We start from the raw sequence: 15,487 nt of genomic DNA on the forward strand, positions 1-15,487 counted from the left end.
ATGACTTTAGGCCTTTTAGTAAAAGCATCTTGATAATCAAATATTCCTTTGAAAACTGAACAAGGATGGAATATTATGAGGAACACCAAGTTGAGATTTCCTTAAAACACGCACACACTTGTTTCCCCATAGTATTAGGTTTAAAACACACAGCATATTCGATCATAGCTACAGTGCATGGCCCCGAACAGACTGTTTCTCCTGTCTCTTTGAATCTATCCTCACCTCAATGAACACATGAACCAAGCAGTCAGAAGCTGCCATGAGGCCTGGGGCCAGTTGCCCAAGACATACAACCTTTTCGTCTTCAATTAATGTAAATTACACCAACCGCCCACATTTGCTCATCTAAGTCTTGCTTGTGGAAGACAGGTGGACAATGAGTACTGTGATCCCATGCAACAAAAATATGGCCTATAACCGTTTCTGTACCTATTTATCGACCCTGGCGATCAATGGGGTGGTGGGTGCCTCAGCCAGATTGACCTCACATCCATTCTGTACCCATTTAGACCTACAGATACCACAATTGGAAGTGGTATCATGACACTTCTAAGTCTGGGAGATGCCCAAAATATGGCGAATTTGTTTGTTTTCCTAAGGGTGGGGGGTGGGGAGACCTCAACTGCCATAGTTTGAGTCAGGAGGCCTGGGAGTTTTTGGTTCAAACATTCAGCCAATTGTCCTCCTAATTTCAGGCTTTTGGGATCTTTCAGGAGACTTTAGTGTCCTAGGAGCTGTGTGTAGACTGCAAGCAGCACATTACCTACATCGGGCCTACAAAGAACAGGAAAATGCTAGCCTCACATTTCATTTAATAAAATAGTAGTATTTTCCTAGCTTGTAATTGAACTTTAAAATTTTGCTTCCATTTTTACATGCCATACCATAAGCTCAAACAACAGTTTGGGGACAAAAGGCATTGTTCGCTATTCAGGCCCCTACTTTATAAAATCCAGATTATCTGCTTTGAACTGGATTATATGGCAGTATAGACTCAGATAGTTCAGTTCAAAGCAGATTATGTGGATTATCTGATTTGACATTCTGGATTATCTGGCAGTGTAGAAGGGCCCTCAGTCTTCTTTGTGTAGTAGGACGAAAGAGTAAAATTGATGACATTGTAGTTATGTATTCCTTCTAATACTCCTATTTGCTTTTCAGGGTTTGTGCCTTCAAGTTTTTTCCGACTTATGGCAACCCTAAAGCAAATCTATCATAGACTTTGATTATGTCACTTTGCCTTCCTCTGAGGCTGAGAGAGTGCCACTTAGCCCAATGACACCAATGGGTTTCCATGCTGGATTAGGGATTCAAACTGTGGTCTCTAGTGCTTAAATCACTATACCACACCAAAATTATAAACTAAATTTCTCTGTTTTTCACATGCACACCTTTATTCCGACGTTCCATTAGAGATCCTTTTAGCAAATTCCTTCACTTATAAATGAGTTTTAACTTTCCTTGGAACTGTGCAAATGAAAAACAGACCAACAGCAAATGCAATCCACCCAAACCAGAGTCACTTACCTGTTTCAACACACTTCTCGTCAATCTGCATGTCCTCTTCTGTACATTGCAAAAACATGAAAAGGGGAGGAAAGGTCAAGCTCTCAAGGCTTTAAAGAAACCCACACAATGTCAGAAGCAATCATGATAATCCAACCTGAGACCCAACTTCTATGACCTTTCTCTACCATCTCAATGATGTACCGTGGCCTCACATGTTATGTAAGGTCTTCCTTTTTGCTACAAAGAAAAAATAAGTTGCTAAAGATAACAAGCGAAGTAGTAGCCCAAGGTCTTAGTTGCACACACTTGCAGTCTAAACTAGAACGTTTATCTTAGACACTCCTCTACATACAAATAATATATTTGTATGAAAATTTATTCGATCATGATTATCTTAAGTGATATATCTATGCTGGTGAACGATGTGAAGGAAATCCAGGCAGCACAGCTTACCTTCTTCCACAGTACTCACTATTGACAACAAACCGGTAGAGGAAATCAAAAAGAAAACAGAGTTAAGGAGATGACTAGCATCATTGTTAGGAAATGAGAAAATGTACATATACTCACATTCAGAATATATAAGATGGCCTCTAATAGACAAAATAAACCAAAGAAATGGGCCTGACTGAACATTTTTGTGGCTAAAAAGAGAGCTACTGCTAATAAAATAGGTTATGAACAGGTTCCAAGGCATCGTTCCATTGACAAAATTAGATCTGTCAATGAAATCAGAAGGAGTGGCCATTTTCTCTCTCTCCACATAACCTTAAAATCTGGAAACTTATCCAGAGCTGTTTTTGAGCAATGTAGAGGGACTGAGGAACAGAGGGGAAGAAATCTCCCTCATCCTAGCCAATGTTGGATTCATGTCTATAAGTTGGCTCAAGGATGCCTTATCGCACAACACTGTGTTAACAGCACTATTTTTCATTTTAACTGCCAAGAGAACATCCCATGGGTCTGGGAGAGTCGCAATTCAGGTATGGGCATTGAGACTTCTCTGTCAGAGGACTCTTGGGTCTCAGTAAACTAAGATAATAAGTTCAAAAGCAGTCAGCGATGATTATTTATTTATGTATTTATTTACAGTATTTATATTCCACCCTGCTCACTCCAAAGGGGACTCAGAGTGGATCACAGAACACATATATGGCAAACATTCAATGCCTTTATACACTGACAAGACAGATAATTGTACATAGATAGAGGTATGTATGGACCATTCCATCTTTGGCATATTGGAGGCTGTGCTCGGTTCTGGCCATGTGGAGGGGGTGCTGTTGCTCCACTTTCAATACCAAAGAGCTTTGTTCATAAACTTCCTCTGATCGAATTGCCGGCATTTTTCTGATATTTTCTTATGGATGCCTTAAATACCTACTTGTTTAAGCGGTACCTATTTATCTATTCACATAGCTGTTTTCAAAACTGCTAGATAGACAGAAACTGACCTAAAGGCCAGGAGCTCACCCTGACCTGGGCTTCAAACTGTCTTTTGGTTGGCAAGATTTACTGCAGCTGGTGGTTGACCTACTGTGCTAAAGCCAAGCTTTGATTGCTCCCCAAGAACAGAAGTGGGGATTTTCAGCCTATTAGCTCTGAACTAGGGAGAAATTTGGGAGAAGGGCCATACATACAGTATACCACACAGGCCGCAAGCAAATGTGGGTTGCGTGATTCCCTCCGAAGACCTAGAATATGCATTATATTGCCAAATTTGGAAAACAGATGACCACTTTTGTCAAATTTATAGGTTAAATTTATGCTGTAATTAAAGAAGCATTTATATTGCTTGTATGAAGGGTATCTTTATACTTACAAATAGTTGATTTGAGGCAGGTGTGGGGTTGGAAAGGCTGAGACCACCAGAATTCCCGTTGTTTCCTGAGAAGAAAATGCAACAATGCCATAAGGAAACAGTTCAACCAAATCTTCATTAGGCAAGGCCTGACCACCTTGGAGTGGTAACACTATGTAACACAATTTTTGTTCCTGAGTTATCAATGTCATTTCCTAATTGATTCTATCATAAAAACATATAAAAAGGGGAATTAAACTGCCAAAACTTTGTTTTTGTATGACATACTGCAGCACATTTTGCTATAGTTTTTCAATGAATAACTCACAGTCTCAACCAATTCAGCATAGTTTGGGGCAGTCACAAAAGCAAAGTTTCTGGAGTATAACAACTACTTTCCAAGTAAGTACCACAGAATTATTACTATTATTATTATTATTATTATTATTATATATTATATATTATTTACGTACATTAATAACTTACAGTGTAAACAGAACACAAAACAATGAACATTTTACAAACATACAATCCTAACACCAAGGCCTGAACAAGTATCATTTCCTTTGCCATAAATTTACGAGTCAACCAGTAAACAAATGTCATATCCAAAATTCATGACCCACAAGGTTATATTGTTTTCCCTTCTCACTCTCCAAAATATATTTAATGAAAACCAACCAATATGAATTAAATTCTGATCTTTTAGTTTCCTCCCGGACATTCTCATTTCCACTGACAGTTTGTCATTTAAGGCTATGCTCCATACCTCCCCATACCATGCTTCCAGCATGAGATTGGTTACTATATTCCAATTCCTTGCAATTATAAGTCTTGCCACTGTGAGTAAAACAATCCCCAATTCTTTATTTTCAATTTCTAAATTCACTTTTATGACATTCATTAGTAATGCTAACCTAGCATCCAGGATGATGTTTAGTCCTATAATGTTACTTATTTCCATAAATATTATTGTTCCAAAAACTCTTCAGATGAAGGCATTCTTATCATAAAGGGAAATAGGTCCCTTTGCGCATGCCACATCTCTAGCAGTGGTTACTTTGCTTCCTATCCGCCTGGTGTAAGTTAACTGGTGTGGTATACCATCTCCATATAACTTTATACACCACACAATTAAACAGGAAATAATACTTTCAAACTAGGAACAGAACTTTTTTCAAATGTTGTTACACAGTGTAACTAGAGAGAAAACTATTAGATATGTTATCCTCCCTTTTGAAAAAGCTAAGAAAGAGAAATTGATAATTGAAAGAAAAACTGAATCCATTTTTCCCTACTAACCCTCCCACATTAGTTTTCAGTGTTGCTTTCAGCTTTTTTATCATGCGCCTTACCTCTTCAAAAGGTGATTTGAAGGAATGAGTCCTGCACAGGCACTGAGGTCTGAGACCTTCCTTGCTTGCCACCAGAAGGTGTCATTTTGGTCCACAATTTGAAGAATGTCTCCCTTTTTAAAGGCTAGTCCTGCGTCAGCACAAGGAATGGCTGCGTCCTGGAGAGGCCAGTAGTCTGCCATTGCACGCACATAGAGCTAATACAAAGCACAGATAATGCATCACCATCATCATCGTCATCATTATGTATAGTGAGCCACTGGTAGCTACTGGGAGCCCCCAGTGGCGCAGTGGGTTAAACCCCTGTGCTGGCAGGACTGAAGACCAACAGGTCACAGGTTCAAATCCGAGGAGAGGTGGATGAGCTCCCTCTATCAGCTCCAGCTCCTCATGCGGGGACATGAGAGAAGCCTCCCACAAGGATGATAAAACATCATATCATTCGGGCGTCCCCTGGGCAACGTCCTTGCAGACGGCCAATTCTCTCACACCAGAAGCGACTTGCAGTTTCTCAGGTCGCTCCTGACATGACCAAAAAACAAACAAACAAACAAACAAAAACTACTGGGATTTGGTTCCAGGATCCCCTTGGATAACAAAATACATAGACACTCAAGCCCCATTATATACAATGGCATAGTACAGTGACACGATTGGTTAAATCTGTGGAATATTATTTGAGAACACAGAAATGCTGGGCCACTCTCACAACCACCATGTCAGGCTACAGAGAAGCCACTGAAATCCAGAAGCATGTGGACAATTTCAACAGAAAGGAGGAAACCATGAAAATGAACAAAATCTGGCTATTAGTATTTAAAAAAAACTCTAAAATCAGGACAGTAAACAAAGAACAACACTCAGAAAACTGGGGAATTCCAGGCAAAAAACAACCAGGGCCAGCTAATACCTCCCAACAAAGGATCCCCCAAGCAGGAAGCAGCCAGGCTTTGAAGCTGCAAAGCTATTCAATCAAGCTGGCCAATTGCAACATTCACACTTGCCTCAAGCACACAAGGGTTCTTTCTTCTACATATATACAAACCCTATTTGCCTAGTTTCTAACAGACCTCACAACCACTGAGGATGCCTGCCATAGATGTGGGTGAAACATCAGGAGAGAATGCTTCTGGAACATGGCCATACATCCTAGAAAACTCACCGCAACCCAATGTTTCCAGTGAATTCTTTTGTGTTTTTCATTATTTTGGCAACTGGTTTTTATTGCAATTTTTTTGTAAACTAATTTGAGATTTTGTTTTAAAAAACGGAAAATGTCATTAAAATGGTCTTGAATTAAAATACATAAATTAATAAAAGTATGAGTGTCAATGATGTGTTGGAATATGAAATCATTTCCTTTGTTTTTTTCCGGGTTTTTTTCTCTTTCTTTTTTTTCCAATTTTTAATATTTTTTATTATTTTATCATGGTTCAATTTGTTATATATGTTATACCTTGTTTGTTTTACAGCAGATACATATTATTCAATACAACCTACCATACTTTAACTTTGTTATTTTCTGCTTATACATATTATCTATCTCTCACCCCTGTGCTCCCCTCCCCCGTCCCAAGCCACAGCTTTTACATATAATCTGTCCAAAATTTCAATTCTTCTTGTGGAGGTAACTTTCCTTCTTTCTTTTTAAATCCTTTTTCAATAAATTTTCTCCATACATCATCAAAATCACTTTGTTTCCATATACCTCTTTTAACTTTTAATATACACGTCAGCTTATCATTTATTGCCAATTTCCATACTTTCTTGTACCACTCCTTTATTTGTATATTTATTTCTTTTTTCCAGTTCCTTGCTATAAGCAGTCTTGCTATTGTTAATAAGTTTGTTATCGCATCTTTATCCTCTTTTTTCAATTGTTTATTATTATATAATGATAATAAAGCTATACTAGGACTTCTGTCTATTTTAATGTTCATTATATCCTCTATTTCTCTAAATACTTTCCGCCCAAAACTATTTACATATTTACATTGCCACCACATATGTATATATGTTCCTGATTCTTGGCATCCTCTCCAGCAATTTTTGAATAGTTTTTATTTATATGTGCTATTCCAGGGGTCCACAAACTTTTTAAACAGAGGGCCAGATCACAGTCTCTCAAACTGTTGGAGGGCCAGATTATAATTTGAAAAAAAATATGAATGAATTCTTATGCACACTGCACATATCTTATTCGTAGTGCAAAAACATGTAAAAACAATACAATAATTAAAATGAAGAACAATTTTAACAAATATGAACTTATTGGTATTTCAGTGGAAACTGTGGACCTGCTTTTTGGCTGATGAGATATGATTGTTGTTGTTGTTGTTGTTGTTGTTGTTGTTGTTGTTGTTGTTGTGTGCTTTCAAGTAGTTTCAGACTTAGGTTGACCCTGAGCAAGGGCCGGGTAAATGACCTTGGAGAGCCGTATCCGGTCCCCGGGCCTTAGTTTGGGGACCCCTGTGCTGGTGTTAGGTACCATTTCCATATTAACTTATAATAATTTTCTTTAACCCGTATTGATACATTTCTAGATGTCTTTGTCTCCATAATTATTGCCACTCTGTTTCATTTTTTTTCTCCCTAAATTTTCTTCCCAGATCTCCTTGAGGGCGTCATTCTTTGTTTTTCCTTTCTTTATTTCAATTATTATCTTATATATTTTACTAGTTATTCCTTTCAAATTTTCATGCTCCTCTAGAAATCATTTCCTTTGAATTACGAATACAACTGAAAAATAACGTTATCCTTCCAAATGCCACCTGCATGTAGCAAGACAGGACAGAGTTATTGCCTTCATGTTTTGCTTATGGATTTCCTATAGGCATCTGGTTGACCAATGTAGGAAAGACAATGCTGGACCGAATATGCCTTAGACCTGATCTAACAGAACTCTTCTTATTTTCTTAACAGCAGTTTAGTAAGACAATGACTTAAGTCAAAATTTTACCCCTCCTAATTGAACAAAAAATCTGTCTAGTCCCGTGATGGTGAACCTATGACACGTATGTCAGCACTTTTGATGACACGCGGCCACATGCAGCCGCATACAGAGAAGTACACCTTATAAGAGCCAATCTAATTCTATCCTTAAATTTGTAAAAGGCTCTACAAATTTAACATCTGCACATTTGAGCATTGTTCACTCTATAACTCAGCCTGGAATATACATTTTTCTTATTTAAACTATAAATATTGCAAAATTATGGGGTTTTTCTCTTGAAGTTGACACCCCACCCAAGTTATGCTCTGGTTTTTGGCAAATTTTGACACACCAAACTCAAAAGGTTGCCCATCACTGGTCTAGTCCAAGTTGTAAGGCAAACAACGACAACCAAACTCTTCATTCAGTCCCAATGGCATGTCCGTCAATCCCAGAAATTTTATCCATCTACTAACAACCAACCTGCTTGGCCTATTGGCCCAGGTTTTTCAGAGGCAAGAGCTCACACCATCACGGATTTCAGTGTATTTATAGCTGTGCTGCCACCCAAGTCATTCAAGGTCCTATTCTAAAGAGCGGCCGCTCTGTTCCTTTGCTCTCTGAAATCTAATTCTGCTGTTGAACTGCTCATCTTTGAAAGCCTCGTGAAAATAGCAATTCATTATTATGATTTGTATCTTATTTTCCCTATCTTATCTTATTTTTCCCTCTCATTCAGGAAATAAGTATAACTAACAAAATCGGGGAGAAGGAGAAAAATCTACTATGAATCTACAAGGAGAAAAATCTACTATGAACCTACTATAAATCCCAACCATAATGCATTTTTTCACAAAAACAAGGTTTCTAAATGCCGTATATACTCGAGTATAAGCCGACCCGAATATAAGCCGATGCACCTAATTTTACCACAAAAAACTGGGAAAATGTATTGACTTGAGTATAAGCTGAGGGTGAGAAATGCAGCAGCTACTGGTAAGTTTTAAAATAGAAATAGATACCATTTTTTTTTGGTCATGTCCAGAGCGACTTGAGAAACTACAAGTCGCTTCTGGTGTGAGAGAATTGGCCGTCTGCAAGGGCGTTGCCCAGGGGATGCCCAGATGATTTGATGTTTTTATCACCCTCGTGGGAGGCTTCTCTCATGTCCCTGCTTGGGGAGCTGGAGCTGACAGAGGGAGCTCATTCGCCTCTCCCCAGATTTGAACCTGCGAACTGTTGGTCTTCAGTCCTGCCGGCAAAGGGGTTTAACTCACTGCGCCACCGGTGCCAATAAAATACCAATAACATTCCATCAATTGAGGCATCAATAGAGTAAATATTCAAAAATATTTACATAAAATTGTAATTTAAGATAAAGCTGATTAAACCATTATTCTAACCTTCTTCAAGGTAAATTAGCCACAGGGAGGAGGGAGCAGGCTTGTTTTCTGCTTCCCTGGAGACTAGGATGCGAAATAATGGCTTCAAACTACAAGAAAGGAGATTCCACCTGAACATAAGGAAGAACTTCCTGACTGTGAGAGCCGTTCAGCAGTGGAACTCTCTGCCCCGGAGTGTGGTGGAGGCTCCTTCTTTGGAAGCTTTTAAACAGAGGCTGGATGGCCATCTGTCAGGGGTGATTTGAATGCAATATTCCTGCTTCTTGGCAGGGGGTTGGACTGGATGGCCCATGAGACCTCTTCCAACTCTTTGATTCGATGACTCTATGAAATGTGCTTACATATCCTTCCAATAATAATAAAGGGAGTAAAATAATAAATGTAATAAAAATAATAATAGAGTAAAATAATGGAAATGTAATAACAGTAATAAGAGAGTAAAATAATAAATGTTGTAATGACAATAAAGAGTAAAATAATAAATGTAATAACAATAATAAATAGAGTAAAATAATAAGTGTTATAATAACAATAAAAAGTAAAATAATAAATGTAATAATATTAATAAATAGAGTAAAATAATAAATGCAATAAAAATAATACTAATAACAGAATAAAATAGTAAATAACTTTGACTCGAATATATGCTGAGGGGAGATTTTTCAACCTAAAAAAGGAGCTGAAAAACTAGGCTTATACTCGAGTATATACAGTAACTTGGGAGATGCATGTTTTTTATATCATCAGAGTAATCTTGAAGGCACATAACAATGATCAAAACAACAAAAATTGAAGTTGAAGGCAGTAAACAGGCACACTGGCTGCAACTGCTTGTCAAAGAGCGGCATCTTTGCATGACAAATTCTCCACAAATTAAGAATCCATTTTACTGCCAAATTAAAGCTACTTCATTTCTAAGTCACACATCATTATCAGCCTGAGCGATTCACAGCTTTTCCCTATGCTCCTTGTACTTGGGCAGCAACCTAAATGTTTGTACAACAATCTGCTGCTTCAGTTACACATTGATTAACATTCATTGTTATTGATTAAGGCATATGAAACATAAAAGGGGCAAAGACATGCTACTGTAAACAATAGCAATTAAAACATAGAGCATAAATCCAGGCAACCAACTCCATCTGACTACTGTTCCTAGGATCAAACCGAAATTTAAGGCAAATGTGTATTTTCTGTAATTGTCCCATTTTTCCCCCTACATAGGGATTACCTTGGTGATATACGCCTTCACAATCAGGTTTGCAAATTAAGCCCATGTTTGGTTTTTATTACCAATCTCAAAACAAAACATGCTAAATGCAATACTCACAGATAAGGATAGAGATAGTTCCATAGCTGAGCCTGGAACCCCAGGTTTCAGTGATGGCTAGAGGAACTTTCTCACAATTAAAACTTGTGTGACAGTTGTGCTCGTACCTTGGGAAGTGAAACTTGTTCCACACTCTCATCACATCTCGAATAGACTACTGCAACACGCTCTACATGGGGTTGCCTTTGAAGATTGTTGAGAAGCTTAAAGTAGTCCAATGGTTGGCAACCAGGTTGTGTAATGTACAGGGACCATACAACTCCCCTGTAGCATCAGCTTCACTGGCTAAAGCCAGCACAATTCAAAGTGCTGGCTTTAGCCTATAAAACCCTAAACGGTTCTGGTCAAGCTTACCTATTCTAACACATCTCCTTTTATGAGCCAGTATGAGCATTAAGCTCTGCTGGGGAGATCCTGCTCTTGGTCCCACCGCCTTTGCAAAGGCGATTGGTGGGGATGAGAGATAGGGCCTTCTCAGTGGTGGCTCCTCACATGTGGAATCAGAATTGGAAGAGACCTCATGAGCCATCCAGTCCAACCCCCTGCCAAGAAGAAGGAAAACTCCCTTCCTAGCGAGATAAGATCAGCCTCCTCTCTCCAGGCATTTAGGAATCAAGTGAAAACATGGCTCTTTAAACAGGCATTTGATGAGTGATGGAAAGGCAATTTAACATCTTGCCAAGACGCAAAATGAAGCAGCTGAACTATGACTAAGGATTGGTGCAATGCATGATTTGTGTTTTGGATGCATGTCTTAATATGTTGAATGGTTTTAAATTGTGTTTTAAGTTTTTGTTTAATGATTTTAATTTATGTCAAACTGTGTGTACAATTGCGACACTGAATGTTTGCTTAGACATATGATGGACGCCGCTCTGAGTCCCCCATAGGGGTGAGAAAAGTGGGATATAAATGGAGTAAATAAATAAATAAATCATAATCCATGGATACTTACACAATGGCATAGTAAAATGATGCCTCTTATCTAAAATGGAAAAATCAAGGATTGCCTTTTGGAATTTTTATTGTGAACTAGGCGTCCCCTGCCATGCATTGCTGTGGCCCAGTCTGTGTATATGTGTTTTATGTGTGTATATATGTGTGTGTATATATTTGTGTATATGTGTATATATGTGATTTTCTGCATGCATTGTAATATTTTTTTTTTGCTTTTTAAGTCTCTTCTGCTGCGTTTTTCAGTGTTTTATGAGTGACGGTCACTCCTTGGCCTGAGAGGTGTCTTGTGTCCAAATTTGGTGTCAATTCGTTCAGTGGTTTTTGCGTTATGTTAATCCCACAAACGAACATTACATTTTTATTTATATACATATTTTATTTTGAACATATCCATCAATAGGAAGGGCTGACTGTACTTAAACACTGGATATCTACAGAAGGAATTTACATGGAACAGGGGTTCCTTATAACAGAGTTTTCCTCAGGTACATTGGACCCAGTCAATATACAGAAAAAACTGTTACAACCAACTTGAATGGTCCCAGAAGCTTACTGCCAAATCAGTGAAATGACAGTGTGTTTGTATAATAGGCTGTTTCTATAATCAACTTCTGGGTGCATCATGTATTTATTTTTTGTGATGGCAAAGGAATAATGAGCTGAATAGTCAGCATTTGCCTTGTCGCTGCCCAATATTGGATTAACCGTCTGTAACAAAAAAAGACTAAAGAAATAAAAGGCATCTTACTGTTGTCTGATTGCTGACCGGTCGATCAGAAACTGGAATTAGCTTGAACATAATTGTTCCCTGGGATAGTGCCTACAAGTATTCAAGGAGAAAAAAATGGTGTCCCGTTATACTTAACTATTATTAGAATATTTTAATTTCAGAGACAAATAATAATTCATACATATTATACTATGTAACAAAATTTGACATTTTTTCTGCTCCTGGTTTGAAAGTGTCATTTCCTGTTTCATTGTGTAGTACTTGCTCTGAAAGTAGCTGTTATACTACAGACACTTGGTTTTTGTGGCTGCCACAAACTATTGAATTGGCTGAAACTCTAGAATATATCCATTGAAAAACTAGAGCAAAACATGCTTCAGGATGTCCTTCCCGTCGAAACAAAGTTTTTGCAGTTTAGAAAACTTTTCCCATGTTTTTATGATAGAACTAATTAGGAAATGACATTCATAACCCAGGAACAAAAATCATGTTACAAAGTGTTAGTAACATCCTTTTGAGAAGACAGGATAGTCAACAGTAATACCAGTGGCAGGCCCTTAGCCAGGATTTTGTTTCGGGGGGAGCTGAATTTGATTCCCGGGGGGGGGGGGGGGCTGAGTCTGAGTGAAGGAGGGTCTACCCTAGCAAACCTTTTGTATCGTTACCCCAATACCCCCATGCATATGGGATATATGGAGCATGGTGATCAGATCATGATATGAATAAACATAACAGTTTAAATAATGTACCAGTAAGGCCTTCTCGCGGACCATCATGAGAATTTGGGGGGGGGGGCTGAAACCCCCCAAGCCTCCCCCCTTGGCTACATGTCTGACCAGTGGGTTTCCACAAGGGATGTGAACCCTGATTCCCTCCAGTCGCAGTCCAACACTCAAATCAAAACATCACACTGACTCTCCACCTAGGTATGGTGATACCTTGAGTTAAGAGTTTAATTTGTTCTGCGACTGAGCTCTTAACTCAAACGGCTCTTATCTCAAATTGGTTTTTTCTTTGAAATGCTATTAATCCGTTCTGTCCCTGAACCCACCACCATTTTTGTTACATGTTTTTAAATAAGAAAATTTACTTTATAAATAACAAACGATGTATAAATAAATGGCATTCACATGAAACAATAAAATAAAAAAGATCAACTTTTAAATGGTAGAGCACAAAGTTGTGGCAAGGAAGCACAAAGCACGAAGTGAAGAGGCAGAAGCATCATTTTCTTCCTACTGGACTCATTCCAACCTTCTTCTCTCTCTTCATGAAGCCAAACACACACAAAAAATTAACTAACCCAAAGTTCCTCAAAGCAGACAAGAGCACAAGGAACAGAGGCTGCTCCCTTGAAGCCCTAAAGCAGTGGTTCTCAACCTGGGGTCCCCAGATGTCTTTGGCCTACAACTCCCAGAAATCCCAGCTAGTTTACCAGCTGCTAGGATTTCTGAGAGTTGAAGGCCAAAAACATCTGGGCACCCCAGGTTGAGAACCTCTGCCCTAAAGCCCAGTACTCTCCCTCTGGCACTAGCTCTCAACTCAAAATGCTGCTCTTATGTCAAAGTGAAAACCAGGCTGAGTGGTGGCTCTTAACTCAAATCATCCTTAATTTGGAATTCCCTTAAGTATATACCTTAGTCTGAATTCTCTCTCTGAATATATCTCTCCCCCCTTCTCTCCTAGACACGCAACTAGCTGCGTCATCTCAACTTTACCTCTCTATCTCCAGATGGCGCTCCTATAATAAATATTTCTTCATTTACTTAAAGTGGTGTTGGTTGGTGATTTCAAGCACCAGCTGCCATGCATATTTAACAGAATCATCATACCAGAATGTGGATAACTTGTTCAGGCTCCAGCCCCTCTACTGGGACCCCATTCACCTCTACCAGCTTGTCTCCAGCATACAACAATCCTATGAGAGAAACAAATGAAATTGAATGGCTTGTCAAGAATGCAAAAAAACGAAATGCCAAGATTCTTGTCACAAGGCTAAATACAGTGTTCCCTCAGCTATCGCGGGGGGTTCCGTTCCAGGAACCCTCGCGATAAATGAAAAACCGCAATGTAGGGACACTATACTGTACAGTATAGCTCCGCCAACTCCTCTCTCCTCCTCCTCTCTCTCTTCCTCTCTTCTTTCCCCCTCCCTCCCTCCATCCCTCCTCCCTCCCTCCTCCCCTTGCTGGAGCCACCCTTCTCCCTTCCTTCCTGCTTCCCCACTGGCATGGGGCTCTCACTCAGTGTTCCCTCGCTACTTGTATTTAAATTAATTTTTTTGAAAAGCTGCGAAACAGCGAGTCCGCAGTTAGCGAACCGCGAAGCAGCAAGGGAACACTGTAAAGGGATTGAGCATTCATAAATCACTCAGCCACTACATTTAGCCTTTTACAGAAGGCACACAAATCAGAAAAGTAGGCACTATATTCTCCCATATAACTCTATATTAGGGGTGGGGAAAGTGAGGCCTGAACCTTACTTTTACACCGTCCAAAGACCCCCACCTGCCATTCCTAGGCTGATTTTCTGGCACCTTTTCCCCAAACACAGTCAAATCAGTCCATAAATGTAGCAGTTTTGTCACCTGCCCCAGAGGCTCCCAGATACTCACACTCTTTTAAGTTTCCAAAATCAGATGGAAAATGCAGAAAAGTTGCCAGAAATGACACTCCCATATATTCTAGTATACAATATGCATGGGTGCAGTATGCCAATTTCCTCATGCATTTCCCCACCCATAGGATGTGATTTGCCCATCCCAACCTTCCCCAGTCCAGTGACCTCCAGACTACAAATCCCATCATATCCAGACAGAAAGAAGGTTGGCTGCTTTGTGCTGTGGCTCCACCACCTCTTCCTTCCTCCCCATCCCACCACTGACATGCAGCCTGTGTCCCACCTCCCACCCCACTGCTACCAAGTGTGTTCAGTTAATCTTACCACTTCTATCTGCCAGTCCACCATGGATCACTCTTGCTACTGTAATATCTCCTGTTAGCTCGTGGCGTTTAATGGTTGCACCCTGTTGGAATGGGGTTAGTTAGGAAGGGGGGAAAGCACTCGCTGAATGAAACAAATAGGAACAAAATGCATCCCAAAAATATAATGTATATATTTGAGTATTAGCCTACCCAAATATAAGCCGTGGCACCTAATTTTATCACAAAACACTGGGAACATGTATTAACTCGAGTATAAGCTGAGGGTGGGAAATGCAGCACCTACTGGTAAATTTCAAAAATAAAAATAAATATAGATACCAATAAAATTACTGTGTATACAGTACACACACATATATATACACATATACAGTAGATCCATATATGCATACATGTATGTGTGTGTGTGTGTGTAGTTTCTCAAGTCACTCCTGACATGGGAAAAAACCCTGTATATACTCAAGTATAAGCTAACCCAAATATAAGCCGAGGAGGGCTGAAAATATACTGAAAAACTCGGTTTAT

The 15,487-nt window shown here is 39.2% G+C and overlaps 1 protein-coding gene across 3 annotated transcripts in view; it reads right to left on the reverse strand.

Annotated features, from left to right (window-relative positions):
• MPP4 (MAGUK p55 scaffold protein 4) overlaps positions 1–15,487 on the reverse strand; it is a 49,503-nt gene that overhangs the window by 14,359 nt on the left and 19,657 nt on the right. For all 3 annotated transcript variants that reach the window (XM_060783206.2, XM_060783193.2, XM_060783214.2), the window contains exons 8-14: positions 14,964–15,045; positions 13,853–13,938; positions 12,039–12,110; positions 4,669–4,865; positions 3,335–3,399; positions 1,966–1,983; positions 1,531–1,569 (exon numbers count right to left, since the gene is read on the reverse strand). In XM_060783206.2, coding sequence (XP_060639189.1) covers positions 1,531–1,569; positions 1,966–1,983; positions 3,335–3,399; positions 4,669–4,865; positions 12,039–12,110; positions 13,853–13,938; positions 14,964–15,045 — 559 coding nt within the window. The remainder of the gene's footprint in view (positions 1–1,530; positions 1,570–1,965; positions 1,984–3,334; positions 3,400–4,668; positions 4,866–12,038; positions 12,111–13,852; positions 13,939–14,963; positions 15,046–15,487) is intronic.

This window comes from Anolis sagrei, chromosome 1 (assembly GCF_037176765.1).
Source record: "Anolis sagrei isolate rAnoSag1 chromosome 1, rAnoSag1.mat, whole genome shotgun sequence".
Lineage (NCBI taxonomy): Eukaryota > Metazoa > Chordata > Lepidosauria > Squamata > Dactyloidae > Anolis > Anolis sagrei.